Raw genomic sequence first — 21,542 nt, forward strand, 5'->3', positions numbered from 1 at the left:
CAAGGCATAGGTTGGGAACCATTCCCATAGGGGTGATAGCTGAAGCCATGAAATGGGTGAAACTGTAGAGGCTGTACACACAGCATGGGAAACCAAAAGGGCCGAGATAAGACTGAGGACAGCAGGTAGGTTGAATAAGTTATTGTGTGCCTGTTGATCTGTGAGCTGTACTTGCCACAGGGGTACAGAGGTCATTGCCGGTGGGAGAACCTGTGCTTTTTTGTTGTTATTTATGCGTATATAATACATTTTTTAAATTGAGATACAAGAACCTATGCTTTTAAGGTGCCTCTGGAGGAGGAAGTTGGTGAAGGTGTATGAAAAGTCGTTGTCAGAAACCTAGGAGAATTAGAGAAGACACAGACTGTGCCTCTTGAAATTCATGGGACCATGTCTTTTGAATCTTTATACAATAGTGCTTTGCTCGATGTTTTTATATGCCTGCTTTAATATCATCTGGTTAATAGAGAAGAGGACTCCAAGTGTTGTGTCAGTCTGCCCGGCTGCCATAGACTAGGTGGCTTCAACAACAGAAATTTATTTCTCACGATGTGGAGCTGGAAGTCCAAGGTTGGATTTCTCTGAGACTCTCTTCTTGGCTTGCAGGTGGCCACTTTCTTGCTGTGTCCTCACCTGGTCTTTTCTGTGTGTGTGTTCCTGACGTCTCTCTCTCTTACGAGAACACCAGTCATTTTGGATCAGGGTCCCACCTTATGACCTCGTAAATGAGACCTTAGTCACATTTGTGGTTAGGGCCTCAACATGAATTTGGGGCGGGGGGCGGGCGGGACACAGGTGTGATGAGAATAGTGCGCTGCAGTGGGTCCAGGTGGCTGGTGGTCCACTAGACATCCTGTCACTGCCACGCTCTCATCATCTCATCGAGAGACACTGGTGGGTTTACGCTGATATCTGCTTACACAATTGTTTTCTTTCTTTTTTTTGTGAAGTGAGCAAAACTGTGTCTACTGCAGAGCAGCAGTTGTGGAAAAAAAGCTTTTCTTGTTTTGAAAAGGGAATTCACAACTTTGAGTCAATTGACGATGCCACAAATGCTGCCCTTTTGTTATGTAACACGGGACGACTCATGCGGATTTGTGCACAGGCACACTGTGGTGCAGGTGATGAATTTAAACGTGAATTTTCTCCGGAAGAAGGCTTGTATTACAATAAGGTAACTTGCTTACGTGTTGGACCTCATCTATTCACACCTGATTGTCCTTTACACTTTGCCACAGCTCCACTAAAAGGTTATAAAACTAAAATAATTAACAGCTGTGGTGATGGCGCAGGACTAGACAGATCATTAAAACACTTAGAAACTGGAAGAATACTGAGAATTTAGTAGTGAAGATGACAGGTAGGGAAAGATAATTGTTCAGTAAATTACATCGGTGTAGTGAGAGCACGTCAGATGGATTCAAGATCGACACAGAGAAGTGAAACTCTGGAAGTCCCAGAGGAAAATACAGGTAGACGGTTCTCTGATAGGATGGGAAAGGACTTTTGCAGCGTAACACAAAGAGCAAAAATTGCGACATAAAAGATGGATAAATTCAAATGCATAAAAATTGTTTTTTAAATGCACAACAGAAAGCAAAATTGAAAAGCAGTCCACAATCCAGGGAAAATACTTAGAGCATACATGACAGATCAGAGGTTAATAAATCCTTAATATATAAAGAACAATTAAGAATCATTGGAAATAAACTGCCCCAATAGAAGAACAAATAACCTTGAACAAAAAAGTCATACGTGTAAAAAAAAAAAAAAGTAAATGGTTAGTATGTAAGAAAAATTTCAAAATTTAAACTTTTATGAAATTTAAAAATCAAGTTTTTTTAATCAAATTGTGAACATTTTTTGGCAAATGATAATATCCAGCGTTGGGGGAGGTACAAGAACACTCATTTAGTCGAGAACTTTGAAGCTGTTTAAATTACATTAGTGAGCAATGTTCATTGCATAGAGAACTTAAAAAAAAAAAAGTGACCTTGTTTTTCTTTAAGCCTACATATACACAGAAAAAGTGGATAAGTACACACCAGAAATGTAGAAATTATTGCTGGGTGATGGAATTCAGTGTGATTTTATATGATTACATACAATGACCATGTATTTCAGCATGGTGGTGACAGAGGTGGGAAGGGTTGCTTCTTTATACAATCAAACCCAGCAAATTTTTTATCCATACACTTGTCAGATTATTTTTTCTAGTTTGCTAGTTACATAAGCTGTAATTCTCATTTAGAAAGAAAGGAAAACAAATGAAAAAAATGCATCCTTATGCTTCACATGAGTCATAAGACACTCAGATGGGCTGATGATAGACTCGAGAGGAAATGTGGGCAACATGTAGTCCACTTTAAATCACTGTCTTCATTGAAATTGTGTCACTGATTTACTTTTTTCCTTTCCTCATGATATTGGTCTTCTATAAATTCTCTCAAATTAATGTTGGGGTGATTGTGAGACATGTTTTACTTTATGGTGTATATTTAAACTGAGTCACAATGGTCCTCTTTCCTCCCTTGCAGGCTGTTGATTACTACTTGAAAGCTCTAAGATCCTTGGGAACACGAGACACACACTCAGCTGTTTGGGACTCAGTGAATTGGGAATTGTCCACTACTTATTTTACTATGGCAACTCTACAGCAAGATTATGCTCCGTTATCTAGAAAAGCTCAAGAGCAGGTAATATTTGCTGGATTATAAAGAAGGCTTAACCTTACTTATTCCTTTGTTTGACACATATTGAGCATCTGTTGTAGCCTTTTTCTTGACAAGCAGTATTTAAATGTTTTTAAAATTCTTACATAAGATTATGGGATTGTCATTTTTTTCCTCCCCCTTAAAAAAAATACACAGATTGAAAAAGAAGTCAGTGAGGCTATGATGAAGTCCCTGAAATACTGTGACGTGGACTTGGTGTCTGCTCGACAGCCTCTTTGTCAGTACCGAGCTGCAACCATCCATCACAGGCTGGCATCCATGTACCACAGTTGTCTGAGGAATCAGGTATTGCCATTTCGATTCAAGTTAAGTGCCAAGTCCATTTAAAAGTGTTCTGGTGCTTTTCTGACATTTCTGTAGACATTTAAAATGCCATCTATTCTTTTAGCCATTTGAGAAAAACTTGGACTGTGGGTATTTTTCCCCTCTCTCCTATGCTATGTATTTTTTTATTATAATTGGGTCTTAGTTTGCAAAATTATGTGTTTGCCTGGGTGTATTATTTAGATTTTTAAAAAATGTAGTTAGGCTTTATAGTAACGGTTCTATGTCAATTTTTTTTTTTTTTTTTTTTTTTTTTTTTATGCGTTACGCGGGCCTCTCACTGTTGTGGCCTCTCCCGTTGCGGAGGACAGGCTCCGGACGCGCAGGCTCAGCGGCCATGGCTCACGGGCCCAGCCGCTCCGCGGCATGTGGGATCTTCCCGGACCGGGGCACGAACCCGTGTCCCCTGCATCGGCAGGCGGACTCTCAACCACTGCGCCACCAGGGAAGCCCTCTATGTCAATTTTAAAGTATGCATTGCTCATTTAAAAAAATTATTTTGAAATAGAGCATGCATATAAAAGCACATAGAAAATGTATGTGAAGCATTTATACAGTTTAAAGAAAAACAAAGGAAACCCCTGTGTACCTCACCTTGAGGTTAAGAAATGGAAGACTCCTTCAGGGATCCCCTGTGTACCCCTCCCTGTTGAGTCTCTCTCAGTACCCACCCACATTAACTACTGTCCCTGATTTTCTGTTATGTCTGTACCTTTTCTGTGTTTTACCACTTAAACAGCATGTTTACATTTTACCTGGTTGTGAACTTTATAGAACAAGTCATACTGTACATATTCTTCTGTGGCTTATTGCTTTTTAGTTAACATCATGTTTTGAAGATTCTTCCAGGTTGATACATGTAGCTGTTCATTTTCTCAGCTCAATAGTATTCATTAAATGAATATATCACAGTTTATTTATCCATTCTATGATTAGTGAACTTTGGGGTTGTTCTAGTTTGAGGCTATTAGCAATAATATGATGAACAGTCTAGTACCTGAATCCTGGTGCTCAAATGCATGTATTTCTAAGGATAATTTGAGGCCTGAGCTGAAGGTGCCCTCCTTCAGAGAGGTTGCCTTGCTTCTGCCAGGAGTCTTGTGCTTATAGTTTCTCAGGGATATTTTTTTATTGTTTTGTTGTTCTCCCTTTCTTAGCTCAGCACCAAGACAAATTATCTTGCAGTTCCTTGGGTGTGGGTTTACTTCTGGGATGCCTTTATCCTGGAAATACTGTCCTTTGAGGTCCAGCTGAATCTGGAGAGGGTTTTTTCCACTCTGAGCTGGCCCTAGACTCTTTTCCCCTTGCCACAGAGGGCCACCAACCTAAATTCACATTTGTCCAGATGGCCTAATATCCTCACGGCAAAAGCAAGCTTGAGAGAATTCGAAGACAATTCACTGGGGGAAGAATTGTCTGTTCAGCAAATCATGCTGGGACAACTGGACATCTGCGTGCAGAAGGATAGGGTTGGACTCCTCCCTCACATAACATATAAAAATAAACAAAATGGATTAAAGACCTAAATGTAAGAGCTAAAACTCTAAGACTTATAACAAAACACTAAAAAGTATTTAGTGGTCCAGAGACTTGGTTAAGTAGTTATTGTGAAATCACAGCCTTAGGATTTATTTTATTTCTGGTTCTAGGTCGGTGATGAATGTCTTAGGAAGCAGCACCGGGTGCTAGCAGACCTTCATTACAGCAAAGCTGTAAAGCTTTTTCAGCTTCTGAAAGATGCTCCATGTGAACTACTTAGAGTACAGTTAGAAAGAGTAGCATTTGCAGAATTTCAGATGACCAGTAAGTCTCACTTTTTTATTTCCCAGATTTGTATGCATTGGCTTAGTGTTGGATTGTCTTAGAGTGAGGCAGACTATGGATCTCTCTTGGATGTAAGCAATATTGCTTTCTTTTGAATTTGCCCATAGTTAATGTCTTTGGGTAGGGACATCTTTTGAAATGCTTTTTAAAACTTAGAGAAATGCATTAGCTTATGTTTAATGAGTAGATATACTGAAATATAGCCCAGGATTTCTTACTTGAAAAAAAATTATGACAAGTTCGTTTAGACAAATAAAGATTTTAAGCATCATGAACAAGATGGGAGTGGAGAAGCAGTGATGGAAAAGTGGTGGGCCTCACTGAGTCCCCTTGAACGAAGAACCAAGACTGGCAGCTTTGGATTGTGGTTCTAGAACAGACTTTAACTGCAGATCCTGAGCAAGGTGGCGATGAAGTGGGAGGGCGGGGAGGGCGAAAGCGAGGCGCTTCATTTATCATTTCCCACGGCGGAGTAAGCTGGCCCTCCACCACTGAGCGATTTTTTATAAATTCCCTCCTTGGTCTTGTTCACCTGCTCCCCTTCTGCACAGGGATCTTTTGAGAAATATCTCTTGTGTGGTAAAGAAACAAGAGACATTTATTTGAAGTACAGCAATTCCATTGGTTTCTTTTCAGTTGTTTTCTTCTATAAAATTAAAATAAATTTAGTATTTAACACATGCATGACTCTTTATATAGTATCTCTGGAAGGATGGACGAGAAACTGATGGCACTGTCACTTCCGTGGCTTTCAGTGTATGCCCATTTGTACCTTATACATTTTGACAGTGTATTACCTATTCAGAACAGTTTTTAGAAATACTTTTTACTAAAAGCATCTTTTTAAACTTTTTGCCAGTATATAGTGCCTAGCTGAATGTCTTGGGTGGTCACCCAGGATTAATAGTAGCTCTTTCTGGGGGCAGTCTGGGGTGACCTTCTTTTCCAATTTGCATCTTTGAATTTCTGCCATGTTTGAATTCCTTAGAATGAGCAGGCATCGTTTTTATTAAAAAAAAAAAAAAAAGTAGATACTGGGAACAAATTTGCTAAGATGGTAAGTATGCTTAATTTCCTTTTTAAAAAATGTTTAATACTGTGACTGTAAAACCAGATAGTGAGGCAGGGAAACAATGACTGTTTATTGCCTTGTCAAGTCTTACTATTTTTCTTCAGGGATAATTACTAGACAAAAGTTGGATTTAGAAGATTTCTTGAGATTCTCATGAGCTACCTTTACAGCATTTGAAAATCGGAATTTTCATTAATACATTGACACTGGATGGGTTTCTAGATTTATATTTAAAGGAATGATCATTTTGTGTTTGACACTCTAGGTCAGAATAGCAATATTGGAAAATTAAAAACACTTTCTGGGGCTCTTGATATAATGGTGAGAACTAAGCATGCATTCCAGCTCATCAGAAAGGAGCTTGTAGAGGAATTTGACCAGGTAAATGGAAAAAAGATTTATCATTGTTTTTTATGTGTCTTAAACTAAATGCTACATGATGTGTATAGTGGGCATATGGGATGCATGTATGTGTATATATGTGTCTATATGCATTGTGTGTGTACAGATACATAAATTCATATGCTCTGCATAAAAACCTGTTAACAGTGATTATTACATTTTCTTGGTGGAATTATTAAACTCAAATTTACAAGTTCATCTTTTATATTTTAAAATTATTTCTTGTGGGCTTCCCTGGTGGCACAGTGGTTAAGAATCTGCCTGCCAAATGCAAGGGACACGCTTTCGAGCCCTGGCTTGGGAAGATCCCACATGTCGCGGAGCAACTAAGCCTGTGCGCCACAACTACTGAGCCTGAGCTCTAGAGCCCGCAAGCCACAACTACTGAGTCCACGTGCCACAACTGCTGAGACCTGTGCGCCTAGAGCCTGTGTTCCACAACAAGAGAAGCCACCACAATGAGAAGCCCGCGCACCGCAACGAAGATTAGCCCCCGCTCACCGCAACTAGAGAAAGCCCGCACGCAGCAACGAAGACCCAACACAGCCAAAAATAAAATAAACAAATTTATTTAAAAAAAATTATTTCTTTAAATAACCACATAGACCTTGGTTAATAATAAGGCCCTGGGAGTATAAAGTCTATTAAGTTTTGCTTTTTTTTTTTTTTTTTTTTTTTTTTTTTGCGGTACACGGGCCTCTCACTGTTGTGGCCTCTCCCGTTGCGGAGCACAGGCTCCGGATGCGCAGGCCCAGCGGCCACGGCTCACGGGCCTAGCCGCTCCACAGCCTGTGGGATCTTCCTGGACCGGGGCACGAACCCGTGTCCCCTGCATCGGCAGGCGGACTCTCAACCACTGCGCCACCAGGGAAGCCCTGTTTGTTTTTTTAAGAGAAAGGTCTGTGCTTTCTTTTATAATTTCCACTAAACTGTCTGCAGTTGAACGGTGATTGGGCTTAAGCAGGCTCCTTGGGAAGGCCTTTCCAGTTTGCTAGGCGTTCCCACATTCATGCTGCCTTCTGCTGAAAGCTTCCTTGAGTCCCAGTGGCCTCCAGCCTATTTCCAAACTCTGGTTCTCAAACTATACAGTACCCATTTCCATCTTGCTCCTTGAGCGTCTGACGTTGGAAAGTCAGGAGGTTTTTGTTCAGGATTAGTTTCTACTATGTAAGTGCCTTTTAGGTCTGAGACGTTTTTTTAATGTGGTTTAGTCTATCAAAATGTTCTCAGGGGAGGGAGGAGGAGGCCGTGATGAGGCTGCCAGCAGGCTGTCCCCGAGGGAGAAATCATCTCAGGTTTGCTGTTTTTTGCTTTTGGTTTAAAAGTTTACTGGATTATTGAAATGGTTCCATCACTTTAGTATGAAACTGTGAGGTAGCTTAGGTGCAATAACGTTTTGTTGTTTCTAGCCTAAGAGTGAAGAGACCCTTCCAGCTGCTGATTCTTCTAGTCTCAATCGAGAAGAAGTGATAAAACTCCTGGGTATATTTGAATCTCGCTTGTCATTCCTTCTTCTTCAGTCCATCAAACTGCTGTCTTCAACTAAAAAGAAAACAAGGTAAATTTTTTGGAAATTTCTTTCCAAGCACCTTACGTATATACTTTTTATTACTGATACTGTAAAAGGATGGGCCCCATTCTTTGTTGTGTTTTTTAAGTGGTGCTCTTTCGTGATTTGTTAAATTGAGTGAGAATCATCTCCATGTGGCCTACTACATGTTGAGATTATAGAAACAAAGAAATCTTACTGCCTAAGGATAAATACCCTATAGGTTGTAATATTTTCCCTGAGAGAGATGAATGACCTGGAATGAAGACCTTGACTGTTTCTTGTAACTCTTCTGAGCATTGTGTTTAATGGGAAGTCAGAACTATAGTTTAGATACTCAGGGCCAAGCGCATCATTAAAAGTAGGTGACAGAACATCAAAGTCTCTCTACCCAAGAAACTAGAGAAGAGTGAGGATCTCAGCAAATCCACCTATAACATCTTATACACTTACGTTGTTTTCCAGAGTTATTATGTTGGGATTATTAATTTAATTTGAAATTCTGGTAGTAAATACTAGATCAGGAAAATAATATAAACAATATGCCTTCCATTTTTTTTTAGTATAAGTATAATCCAGCCATATTACAAAATTTGAAAAGTAGAAAAAGGAAACTCATTTATCCTAATACATTCATTCTTATCAGTTATCCTGTGCGTATTTTACCAGTTTATAAAATTGGGACACAGACAACTTTTTGTCTCTTTTTATGTTTTATTTATATACAGTGAAATGCATCCTTTGTGGTGTACAGTTCTTCAAGCTTTGACAAATGCAGATATGTGTGTCTGCTGACAAAATCATGGTCCAGAGCACTTCCATCAATCCAAAACTTCCCTCTTGCTGCCGCTTTATAGTTAATTCCTCTCCCGATTTCAGTTCCTTGGTATCCCAGGGAGAAGGCATTCTGTCTCCTGCTATGAGGTGTGATACCAGCTACAGGTTTTTGTAGATCAAGTTGAGGATGCTCCCTTCTATTCCTAGTTTGCTGAGAGTTTCTGTCATGAATGAATGTTAAATTCTTGTCAGCTGCTTGTGCTATATACATTGAAATGACTGGATCATTTTCCATCTTTAATCTGGTTAATATAGTGGATTACATTGATTTTTTTTTTAATGTTAAACCAGCTTTGAATCCCTGGGATAAACTAGTACTTTGTTGTGCTGTATTGTTTTTTTTATGTATTGTTGGATTCCATTTGCTAATATTGTGTTGAGAATTTTTGTGTCTGTTCATAAGGGGTATTAGTCTATACTTCTCTTGTGATGGTTTTATCTGGTTTTGGTATTTGAGCAATGCTGGCCTCATAAAATCAATTGGCAAGTGTTCCCTCTCCTGTTTTTTGAAAGAGATTGGAATTTATTGGTGAAACCATTTTAACTTAGAGTTGGCTTTATGAAAGGTTTTAATAATTAGTTCAATTTCATTTCATAGATATAATGTTATTCAAGTTGTCTCTTTTTCTTCTTGAGTTTCATCTGTTGTCAAATATATAGGTTCACAGTATTCCCTTATTAGCCTTTTAATATCTAAAGGAGTTTTTAGTGATAGCCCCTCTCTCATTCCTGATACTAGTTTTATCTTCTCTTTTTTTTCTGGTCTGGTTAGAAGTTTACCAATTTTATTGATCTTTTCAAAGAACTAGCTTTTGGTTTGGTTTCTCTTCCCCCATTGTTTTTTTATTTTCAGTGTCATCGATTTCTACACTTATATTTCCTTGCTTTTGTTTATTTTGGGTTTAATCTGCTTTATTTATTTATTTATTTATTTATTTATTGCTGTGTTGGGTCTTTGTTGCTGTGGGCAGGCTTTCTCTAGTTGGGGCGAGCGGGGGCTACTCTTCGTTGCGGTGCATGGGCTTCTCATGAGGTGGCTTCTCTTGTTGCAGAGCACAGGCTTTAGGTGCATGGGCTCAGTAGTTGTGGCGCACAGGCTTAGTTGCTCCACGGCATGTGGGATTTTCCTGGACCAGGGCTTGAACCCGTGTCCCCTGCATTGGCAGGCAGATTCTTAACCACTGTGCCACCAGGGAAGTCCCTTTTTCTGGTTTCTTAAAGTGGAAGCCTAAATTACTGATTTGAGACCCTTTTTCTTTTTCAATATAAGTATTTGCCACTATAAATTTTCTTCTAAGCACTGCTTTTGCTATGTCTCACAAATTTTGATATATTTTCCTTGTCATTCAGTTCAAAGTTATTTTTTTATATCCCCTGAGATGTCCTCTTTGATCCATGTATTATTTAGAGGCATGCTGCTTAATGTCTGAATATTGGAACTTTCCAGATATCTTTCCATTATTGATTGCTTTATTTTAATTGCACTATGGGCTGAGATCATAACTGCATATGATTTCTCTTCTTTCACAGTTGTTTAGATTTGTTTTATGGCCAAGAATATGGTTTGCCTTGCCAGGTGTTCCATGTGCACTTGAAAATTATGAGTAGCTTACTGTTTGGTGGAGTGTTGTGTAGATGTTGGTTAGGTTTAGTTGGTTCAGCGTGTTGCTCAGGTCTTCTGTATTCACACTTTCTGTCCACTTGTTCGGTCAGTTACTGAGAGAAGCATGTTGAAGTTTCCAGTGACAATTGTGTGGATTCATCTGTCTCTCCTTTTGATTCTTTCAGTTTTGTTTCACGTATTTTGAGGCTCTATTAGTCACATACACATTTAGGACTGTTATATCTTGGAGAACTGAACCCCTTATATAACATGTGATGTCCATCTTTGATATTAATATAGCTGCTCAGGTGTTTTTGGTTAATGTCTTTTTCCATCTTTTGCTTTTGACCTATCTGTGTCTTTTAACTTAAATGTGAGTTTCTTATAGATCGCATATAGTTGAGTCTTGCTTTTTCAATCCAAACTTATAGGTGGTATTTTTTTTTTTTTTTTTTTTTTTTGTGATACATGGGCCTCTCACTGTTGTGGCCTCTCCCGTTGCGGGGCACAGGCTCCGAACGCGCAGACCCAGCAGCCATGGCTCACGGGCCCAGCCGCTCCACGGCATGTGGGATCTTCCCAGACCGGGGCACGAACCCGTGTTCCCTGCATCAGCAGGTGGACTCTCAACCACTCTGCCACCAGGGAAGCCCTATAGGTGGTATTTTTAGACCAGTGACATTTAATGTGATTATTGATGTAGTTAGATTTAAATCTATCATCTTGCTAGCTGTTTTCTGTTTGTCTTTTTCTTCCTTGAGTTAATTGAACATTTTCTATGATTCCTTTTTATTTCACTATTGATTTATTATTTATACCACTTTTAAAGTGTTGGTGGTTGACCCAGCATTTACATTCTTTTTTTTTTTTTTTGCGGTACGCGGGCCTCTCACTGTTGTGGCCTCTCCCGTTGCGGAGCACAGGCTCCGGACGCGCAGGCTTAGCGGCCATGGCTCACGGGCCTAGCAGCTCCGCGGCATGTGTGATCTTCCCGGACCAGGGCACGAACCCGTGTCCCCTGCGTTGGCAGACAGACTCTCAACCACTGCACTACCAGGGAAGCCCAGCATTTACATTCTTAATTGGAGGCCACCTTCAAATAATATACTGCTTCCCATGTGTGAAGACTTTAAAACAATATGCTCCCAGTTTTTCCCTTCCATCATTCGTACTGTTATCATTCATTTTACTTTTACATGTAATAAACAAACAATACACTCTACTGTTTTTGCTTAGATAGTATGCCTTTTGTTTATATAAAGTTTTAAGAGAACAAGGAATTTTTTTGCCTTTATTTATTCCATTTCTAGTGCTCTTAACTTCTGTGTAGATAGACCATTTTTTTGTGTGGTATCATATTCTTTCTACATGAAAAACTTCATCGTTTTTTATAGTATAGGTGTGCTAGCAAGGAATTCCTCCTTTCTTGTGAAAGTCTTTATTACTTCTTCAGGTTTTAGAAGATCTTTTGGCTGGGTATAGAGTTCTTTCCACACTTCAGAGATGTCACTGCATTGCCTTCTGGTTTGCCCATTTTCTGACGAAGTCTGCTGTTCTGATCTTTGTTCTTCTGTATGTCATGTACCTTTTTCGCTCTAGCTGCCCTCAAGATTTCTTCCTTCTCTTCCCCCAGCAGTGTGGGCATTATATGCCTAGGTGGTATGATTTTTTTTCCCTCCTCGGTGTTTTTATATCTTCTCCAATTTCTCTTTTTCTTTGGTTCCACTTATACCTATATTAAACTGTTTGATAGTGTTCCACAGCTTTTAGGTGTTCTGTTTTTTACAGGTTTTTTTCTCTTTGTGTTTCACCTTAGGCGATTTCTCTTGACCTGTCTGCAAGTTCACTGTTTGTTGACTCAGTTTTGTGTCATATACGGTTGGACTTGTTGAAGGCATTCTTTGTCTCTGACACTGTGTTCCTCATTTCTAGTATTTCCCTTGGTTCTTTCTTATAGTTTCCCTCTCTCTGCTGAAGTTACCAATCTGATGCTGCATGTCCACATTTTCCATTTGAGCCTTTTGATCATTGTCGTTTTAAATCCCCTGTCAGATGGTTCCAACACCTGTGTCGTGTCTGAGTCTGGTTCTGTTGCTTCTTTGACTCCTGGCAGTGTGTGGTTTCCTTGCCTTTCTACATCTTGTAATTGTGGGAAACTGGGCATCTCCTGTAGGATAGTAGACTGAGGGAGATGATTATTAAGCCTGGCAAGTTTGTACACCTGTCTCATGCTAGGCCTTCAGTGTGGGAAGTTTGAGTTCATTTTTCAGGTCTGGTGTTGAGCTGTGGTTGAGATTTTCTTGTTGCCTTGGTTACCTCCTGTGCCCCTCTGGCAGTGCCTGGGTCGGTGTGGAGTAGCTCTGTGGAGGCCTCTTGTACCGCCTTCTCCATCTTCACGTTTGGTCTTTTTCTTCCTGTAGCATCTCAAAGAGGGCCTGTCTTCATGCTCTTAACAGCTCCCAGCTGTATTCCATTCGCTGGTCCCTCCGTGCCTTGTAGCTGTTAGGGAGGGGAGGGGGAGTTGGCCAGGCTTCGCACTTGTTTCCGGTAAGCTTCAGTCTGGGGCAGACCCTGTGTCCCTGAGTGTCAGGGGTGTGGCCTTCCCCCTGCTCCCGCCCCTCCCCCAGGGCTAGTGTTTCTTCCCTTCCCTTCCCCTGTCTGCACTAACCTTCACCACCAGCGCTGCTCCCTCCCCAGCCCCGCCCCACATATTCAGGCTTCTGGTTCCTGCTGGAGAAGGGTCCGGTGGGTTTGGATTGCCTGCACCGCCCCCTCCCACCGCTGCTGCAGCAGCTGTTCCCCTCGCCCAGGCCTGCACCACGGGAGCGTGGCCTGGGACTCTCATCAGGCTCTCACGTCAGCTCCTGCTGGGGCTCTTGCAAGCCCCTCCTGCTGGGGCTCTTGCAAGCCCCTCCGTCACCAGCCCTCTCTCAACCTCTACCAGCTCATTAAGGATTTTAGCTGAATTCTTCTTGCCCTGTCCAGCTGTGTCCGCCCCAGGTGAGAAAGAACTTTCCTGTCTCGCCCAGCGTTAGCCTTTCTGTCCTTAGTTTTCAGACTGGTTGGTGGCCCTGCAACCCCAGCTCTCTGATGGGTTCAAGCAAAGTCGTGATCTTGTAGGTTGTCCTGCGTTTATTGCTGTTTTTTTCGTAAGGGTGGGAATGATACTTTTTCCAGCTCTCTACATCCTAAGCAGAAACTCCCTCTCCTAATTGTTTTTGAGTAATTCTCTCTGGTCTAAGAAGAGCGTTCGTTTTGAGAGGAGCCCTGGGTATTAGGTGCGCTGCCGTCTCAGCCCCATTGTTAACCCTGGGCGGCTACTCCGTGTCCTGTTACTGGTGCACAGCAAGGGTAGCCGACACACCCATCTTCTGAAGAACCAAAAGGCAAAGGAGCTGTGCGTGTAGTGACGTGCAGTTGGGAAAACTCATGGTTTTTCCTTTTTAACAGCAGTGGGTAAATTTGGAGAAATTTTTTACTGGTTTCCACAAAGTGGCAGTATAAATATATATGAGATGTGAGAAACACAGTGACTCATTGGTTTTCACAAATCCATGGTTTAAGCAGTTGGCTAACACGTAACAGTTCAGTCTTATAGTATCCTTTATACTCGTTAACAGTCATATGTATATGACCTAAGTCATTTTTATTTTAGTGGAGGGTCCTCTAACGTTCTGTTTATTCAAGTTATTACTATTCTAGTTTAAAAGTTTTAACCTAAACTTTTTACACGTGATGCATAAAGCCTTATTTAGCTAATCTCTTAGTTTCTTAAGGTTTATTAAATAAAAGACTTAAGCGTGCTGCATGTGTTAATACGGTTAGTATGTTGACAGGTTGCACAACATAGAGGCGTATTGACTAGTAAGTCAATGACTGTTTCTCTCATGTTTCACTGATACACACGTGAACGTCTATAATTTTTTTGTGGAGAGGAGAACATCCTGTGCTGCAAGCCCAGTTATTTCACCAGGAATTAATGAACTTTCCTTTTTGGAGTAAAGGGAAATCAAAATTAGCCTTTAAAAGAAAGGAAATAGTCATATGTTTTTATTTTGACTGTTTCTTCCCTTCCCTCCCACCAAAAAAAAAAAAAAAAGAATAGAATAAACTGAGCTTGGTAATTTAATTCTTAGAATTCTAAAGAATTGGAAAGAAATCTAAGAAAATTAAGATGCATTTAATTTAAAACAATTTTTGTTTTCCTTTTGAGATTGTGTAGGTACTTAAGACGGCTGTGTCAGCACTGTCCTGCCAGAAACACTAGTTTTGTCTGTTGGGTTGTGGTTTTCCTTTTTGGATCAAGAATTTATTTGCTCTTGTACTGCATTTTAATATTCACTGCTTTAGCCTCTTGACCTTTTGCTGGCTTTGGGGTTTAATATAATGAAAAAGTATAAAAAATAGAAGTAGTCTCTGAGGGTTTGGATGCCCTCTTCCATAGTCAGAGAACAGACCCTTTAGATTTATGGGTTTTCCTGGCCAGGTATGTCCGTCTAATATTTGGTTAAGAATAGTGAAAAGGAAAATAAAAGAATGTAGGTTACCTTCTTTTGGGAAAAAGACGCCTATTTGGGAATAGGACGCCTCAGAATAGAGTTCATGGTTTCATTAACTTTGTGTGTGTGTGTGTGTGTGTAGATACCATAATGTTTATTTCTGCAGGAAAAATAAACATGAACAAAAACAAATCAATTATAAAATTGAAAAGGACAATACCATTGTAAATCCTAAATAACACAGCTAGAACTATACTTCATGTCAATTTTTATTAAGCATGGTCAATTTTAAAACGGTCAAATACTGGCAATTACATACGGTTCAATAAATGTGAAGTAGATTATAGAGAACTTAATGGCATAAGATAAATTCCTTTCTTTTACTTCAGGTTGCCTTTTTCAGTTTCCCAGTTTCTAGATTGAATGATATGGCTGTTGACAATACTTAAGTTTTTGCAGTATAGAGAGAGAAAGAGAGAAAAAAAGATACAGAGAAATGGAAGCACAGTGAGACTAAATGATAGAGAAGAGAGACTGAATTTGTACTGGGCCTGAACCTGGTTCCTAGAGAAGCGGCTTTGAGCAGCGCCTGCTCTTGGACCAACCAGCATAGTCAGTGCCGGGGTGAGGGCAGAGCCCCTGCGGAACGGGGTCCAGGGGTTCACCCCTGCAGGCCAGAACAGAGTGGCGACCAGCACAGTGATCACTGACAGGTGGACAGACAGCCCAATAATCGTCCTCCAAGGATGTGAGTCTTGGAGCTGCTATTCCACTGCTCTGTCAGGGCTCTGTATGAGCCCTGAGATAAAGAAGTAATATTGAAAATATTTAACATCAGGTAGCAATCAGTCAGAAATCAGACCCAGGTTGTGAACAGGTGGCTGAGCCATCCCAGTGCATTCCCCTGAAGAGTGTATGAGGTCCTCTCATAAATATGAATATCACTATTCCTGGAGTTATTTATTTTGTGGACCTGGGCAGGTTTCATTAACTGTTGATGAGAGTTGCTTAAGGAAGGGAATGATTTGTAGAAATTGGAAGATAAAGATTTAACATTCAGAATTATGATCAGAACAAATCAAAGGGTTTTATATTTACGATCTCAGAAGCCCATCAGTTATCCTTAGGCATCCACTGAAATGACAGTGTGACGTCATTGCCCACAGAGACCAATTCATATTTCAGACAGTGTTTCTAATTGTTAAGGCTATTGCCTTGATTACTGTCAGATAGGAGTTTAAATGTCTTATAAGGTTATCAGAGGTTTGTGAATGTTAACCTGCCCCCCACAAAAAAACCAAAAAACCCTAAAATGTATCCATCTTAGGCCCGAAGTGCAGAGTGAGTACGTTTTGAACGGTCGTGTTTACTGTGCTGTGGGTGGTGCTGGGTGGGCGTGGGGCGGAGAGAGATGTGCCTGGTGAAAGTCAGAACGAGCAGGAAGGAGAAAGGGGTCTGTGAGGGGGGTGTGGGCGGCCTCCCGTTGGCTGCCAGCCTGGGCCCGTGGTCAGGCCGGCCGCAGCACGGAAGAGGCGGGTCCTGTCGAAGAGCAGTAGTGGGGCTGTGAGAGAAGTGGGGCTCCCTACAGCCTGAGCCTTGATCTGCGGCAGAAGGGAGGGTCCAGGCTGCTGGTTTGCTCTCCGGCAGGCCTGACCAACAGGCACTCGGGCAAAGGTGGAAGATTTGCATATTGGAGAGTGGAAAGAACATAGCATTTGAAGTCAGAAAACATTTTGACCTTGAACCAAATTATTTAACCCTTCTGGGCTTAGTTTTCACATCATTTAGTTTTTCATTACAAAATAAGGATACCAGTCCTTGCTCTCCCGAGGGGACAGGGTCCCGGGCAGATCTCGCGTGCATGTGCGCACTCTCAGCGGTTCTCTGTGTGTGTGGCCAGGGCTCTGCATTTATTATGTCCGGACTCAAAAAATAAAAAGGATGCTAGAAGTGAACTGCCGGGATTACTAGTCTTTTTCAGTAACATAAATATAATCCATCGATCTACCCTACCGGGGAGATATTTTCAAAATAAACTGCAAACTTAAGACAGTTTTGAAATGGAAATTCCCTCTAGAACTCTCCAGCTGAGAGGCACTCTTCACACAGAAGCTGCACACCATTTCAGCTAGACGAGGGGCAGTGTGTTCGTCTCCGGCAGTGCTCGCTCCAGGGGAGCAGTCCCGCAGTCGCTCTAGGTGTGTGCCCAGAAGCTGTACCGCATGGCTTCTCGCCCTCGCCTGGCCCCACTGTGTTTTCTTCACAGCAGGTCATCTCACAGTCTGTTCTCTTCACCGTCTCGACATGTCTTCCCCCAGCTCTTCCCTCAGTAGAATGTGGATTCCATGAAGGCAGGGGTCTGGGTCTGTTTTGTGCATGACCACGAGTAGTTCCTGGTACATAGTAGGTAGTCGAATATTTGTAAAAAGAATAATCATTGGCTTTAATTGATGTTTGAAATAAATGTTTAAAAACAGGCCCATAAGCAGTCAATGGAGTCGGCATTAATAGAACACCTGCTTCCACCTGAGAAGTGATGACAGGGCTGCCCGTGTTCAGATTTTGGATTTCTTTTACAGCTGTTGGTGGGCATCACTCTTTGCTTCATCTCCCTCTCTTTTTAACCCAGTAGTAACCTTGAAGAAGATGTAGTCCTCAAAACCAACAAGCAGATTTACTCCCAGCTTCTAAGAGCTACTGCGAACAAAAACGCATCTCTCCTGGAAAGAATCGACGTTCTCGTCCATTTGCTGGACCAGCTGGCTCGTGGCGGCGGCGGAGACGGTGGTGCTCTTCAGTGACTCCCGCCTGGGGCTGCATCCGCAGAGATGCTGTCAGTGCCTTCTGCACTCGGGGGCTAGTGTGTCCATTTGGTGCTTCGTTTCATTAAATATGAGGGACATATCCACATAAAACAGGCACGGCATGGAAACAGAGTTCTCATTCCCCGTGGCAGACAGTCATGGTTGAGTTCTTTGGCTTCCTCGTTGGAGGTGCCAACCTCAGAATCAGACCTAGAGCCCCGCCTTCGTTTCCCTGAGAAGCACGTGGCACCTCAGTGTTAACAGGCCCGCTGTGAGGCGCTTAACACTTCTAAACATCTTTCAAGTGTGTTAAGCCACATGGGTTTAAGGGATAATTATCTTGGATAAATGTTACCTTGGTCAAGGGAACTTTTATCCAAATGATTTTAGTGGTTCAGGCCAGTTAAAGAAACTTCCTGTACATCCAGTGTTCCCTTCTCAACTGCACAGAAAAGGCCTGCCCTTTTTAAGCTTCAGTACAGGATTTTTCGAAGACTAGCCATCGCACAGTTCTCTCTTCAGTGCACGTTCTGAACGGATCTGCTTTTCTCTGACTTTGTATGACAGTTGATCAAGAATTGGTACTCTCCCCCCCCTTTTATTTCATTTTAAACTTGAAACTGTGAATAAGGTAAGAAAACTATTTTGAATAAATAAATTATTTATTTAAAATGTCTTTGTAGTTTTCCATTTCACATTCTTCACATTGAGTTTTGATGTGAACTGGTTTAATTAATAAATTTTACAAAGTGAAGATTAAAACATCATTAAAAATAAAATTCTGCCATCCACTAAATTCTCACTAGAATATTATATTTACTACTTGCTGCTATATGGCTCTTGTCCAGTTGCTTAAAACATACTCTCTTTCCAGTGCCTACAGCATGCAAGGCTGTCTGTACTTGTCACAGTTAATTGATCTCAGTTTCGAAAGATACCATAACCTACAGATCCAGCATACTCTGTGCTGTCGGGTTGATGGTTTGGATTTACACGCATGATGCCTCTGTAGACAAGAGCTTGCCCTGCCACCAAGTCCACTGGCCTGGCCTGAGTGTGGGAAGACATGCTGCTGCCGACCCCCTCGGTGCTACGTGCAGATGATTTTCACTGTGCGGCCCCCTCCACTCACTAGCCGCACCCTTCTGAAGAGATATGAACTAGACTAGAAAACTGTCTGGAATAAACTTGTTTTAAGCTGAATTTTTACAGACTCCTTTTTCGTACACTGAGATTTTCAGATGTTTACACTGGTGAGTTGGCAGCTCTCATAGCCCGGCAGAATGATCACTTGCCATTTGTCCACTTCCTTGTAATTATGCAGTTTGCATTGTCCTCGGGACGGATCTGCATCAACTAATCACTGAAGCATTGAAAGTTTTGCCTAAATTGTAAAGCAGTTGTACAAAATCAGCGATGTCTCGTATCAGGACAGCTGTCATTCTGTTTCCCCTTGTGGCAAGCACACACACAGAATAAAACTCTTGTTAGTTAAACCCGGACATGTCCATTGATTATATCTAATTTGGGGGTTAATGAGTTCCAAAGGATATTCTACTTAGGCAGAAAGAAGCTGGAGTTCACGGTATTAGAGTCGCTCATCTCACCTCTCTCCTTAGCAAACAGCCTTTCAGTCAAGAGGAAGATGTGCTTTTAAGCAAGAAGATATCAATTCCAGCTGTCTTCATTTGTCCGAGCAATAACGTGAAAGTTCCTACAGGGGAAGAAAAGATCCTTTTAAAATGTTTTTGTCATTTGCTGATTTTAATTTAAATTAAAGTTTTTTAAAGTGCCTGTGTTTTAGCTGCGTCTTTAGAAGTATGGGGTATTTGTGGCCTGATCGTTGAGAGTTCTTTTTCAGTTTAACTTCAGTGCCCACATTTTGTCCTTATTACATATGACTTTGGGGGGGGGGGTTTATTTACGTTAAGGACAGGTAATGGTGGCCATATTATGTATTATGTAAAAGTTAAAGGAGCATGATGGCTAAGATAACTGATACAGGAAAAATAAAGTTATCCAATTAGCTTCAAGAATCTTATTTTGGTAGTCTAACCCTCGGAACATAAGTAAGCTGCCATATAAAGTGTTTCCTGCCTTGAAGAGGGAGGAGCACATTGTAGGAATTACAGCGAGCTGGAAAGCTGTTCTGTTCAGGGCCATTTGGGACGCAGGTGTGTATATTCAAACAGAAGAGCACCACGTGAAGGGAGAGAGTGCAAGGGCACTAGGCTGGGATGAGGAGAAGCAGGGTCAGGAGCGACTGGCGGTCGACCTTTGGCCAGAGACGCAACTGGGGAACTTCAGTTTCTTTATCTAGAAACGTGCACAGCAGTATCTGTCCTGCCACTGACAAGAGTCGTGAAGAGCAAGAGAGAAATACACATGAAAACCTTTTGTACACTGTCAAGTATTAGAAAGAGATAAATTGTTAGGACAGGGATTTTGGAGTGTAGTTAATTCAAATTCTGTGCTCTTTCCCATTGAATCCCTGAGTTTTCAGTGCAGTAAAATCATTTCCATGCCCTTGGGGTTCAGGGGGTGAGTGGCCTCTCCCGTGATTGGACCCATGGCTATGGCTGCCTTCCTGTCTCTCGGTGAAATTGGGGCCGAGGTGGGTGGAGGGACAGACGGTGGGTGTTGGGAACGTGGCTGCAGAGCCCTAGACAGTGGAAGGCAGACAGGTATTCCTCAGGATGCTTTTTCTAACCTTTCCTAAAATTTTTGTAAAATTATTTGTTGAGAAATTTGATTTTCCAATCAAGTAATTTAAAAGCTCAAGTAATGCTTTTCCCATTGGGTTTTAAGTTAAGGAGGCATATTTGCTTCAGTTACTAAAAATCTGGTTTGTTTTCTTTATGAAAGAAATCGGACTTTTTCTCTTAGAAATCCTCTGGCTTTCCATTTGCCTATTTTTCTCATTACGAGTTCAGGGTGCAGGAATCAACGTCACAGACGTCAAGCCACTGCTCTGAGCTAGACTGCTTGGGAAATAAGCCACTTGAAGGCAGCCAGGAATCTGTTGTTTGTCCCTGCTATTGACAACTTTCCAGCACGTGCTGCCTTTGCAGAAGGCAAGCAGTGAGTGCAGGAGTAGTCAGCTGAGTTTACATTGACAGAATGGCTTTGTGGCTCTATTTCCGGAAAAAACCTTAATAATCTTCATCGGATAAGGGTCAAGGACTTGATTTCTATTCACATCGATGCAAACACTTGCAAAGCAAAGACTGGCTTTTCTGGAAGTCATTGATTTTTAGGTTAATTTATAGCAATGAGGTAAGCAAATCTGTGGCTTTGCACCAAATATTTTGGGCTTGAAGTTCTTAATAATTTTCTGTATGATGGGATGATCTGCCATGGCCGTATATATAGGTCTGCAGTAATTGAAAACAGCTTTTAACTAAAAACTTGGTCATCTGACAAACTTCAGTCAAGGATGACAGAAGCAATACCAGGCTGGAAAGCCTTCTATTACGAGGGACCCTTTGAAGAAGTAAATGAACTGCTTTCTTCGGTCATAAAAGGCATCGTCCAGGGACTTGGGATGCCAGGAAATCCTTCTGAAATCAATCCGGGGCAGCTTCTTCCCTGTTCATCTTCTGTCTAGGCCTGGTCCTTGTCACTGTCGTATCTCTGGTATTGATTTTCTGAGAGCCAAACAAGTTTTAATGTGTTCTATTACCATTAAGTCACAGGAAACGAGAGAGACAGCTTTCAGTGTGGGCCCCAGCCATCCGTGCTGTTCTGCCATGATTCCAGGAGAAAGCAGGACTTGCAGCATCCATCCGAGTGGCCTCTGCTCAAAGCAACGACTCCCCAGGCCTTGAATCGCCTCCAGATTTAACCCCAGGAGTCGATTTCTCTCTCACATCTTCGCTGCAGCTCCCAGCCCA

At 41.5% G+C, this 21,542-nt stretch overlaps 1 protein-coding gene across 4 annotated transcripts in view; it reads left to right on the top strand.

Annotated features, from left to right (window-relative positions):
• Window positions 1-18,852, top strand: part of EDRF1 (erythroid differentiation regulatory factor 1) — a 41,153-nt gene extending 22,301 nt beyond the window's left edge. For 2 of the 4 annotated variants that reach the window (XM_032608477.1, XM_032608475.1), the window contains 7 exons: window positions 951-1,174; window positions 2,538-2,696; window positions 2,871-3,020; window positions 4,709-4,862; window positions 6,221-6,336; window positions 7,767-7,915; window positions 17,475-18,852. In XM_032608477.1, coding sequence (XP_032464368.1) covers window positions 951-1,174; window positions 2,538-2,696; window positions 2,871-3,020; window positions 4,709-4,862; window positions 6,221-6,336; window positions 7,767-7,915; window positions 17,475-17,646 — 1,124 coding nt within the window. In that variant the 3' untranslated portion in view covers window positions 17,647-18,852. Of the gene's footprint in view, window positions 1-950; window positions 1,175-2,537; window positions 2,697-2,870; window positions 3,021-4,708; window positions 4,863-6,220; window positions 6,337-7,766; window positions 7,916-17,474 lie in introns of those variants that run through there. The other 2 variants (XM_032608476.1, XR_004346222.1) reach the window with 2 other exon arrangements.
• The last annotated feature ends 2,690 nt before the right edge of the window (window positions 18,853-21,542 follow it).

The sequence above is a fragment of the Phocoena sinus genome, chromosome 16 (assembly GCF_008692025.1).
Source record: "Phocoena sinus isolate mPhoSin1 chromosome 16, mPhoSin1.pri, whole genome shotgun sequence".
Lineage (NCBI taxonomy): Eukaryota > Metazoa > Chordata > Mammalia > Artiodactyla > Phocoenidae > Phocoena > Phocoena sinus.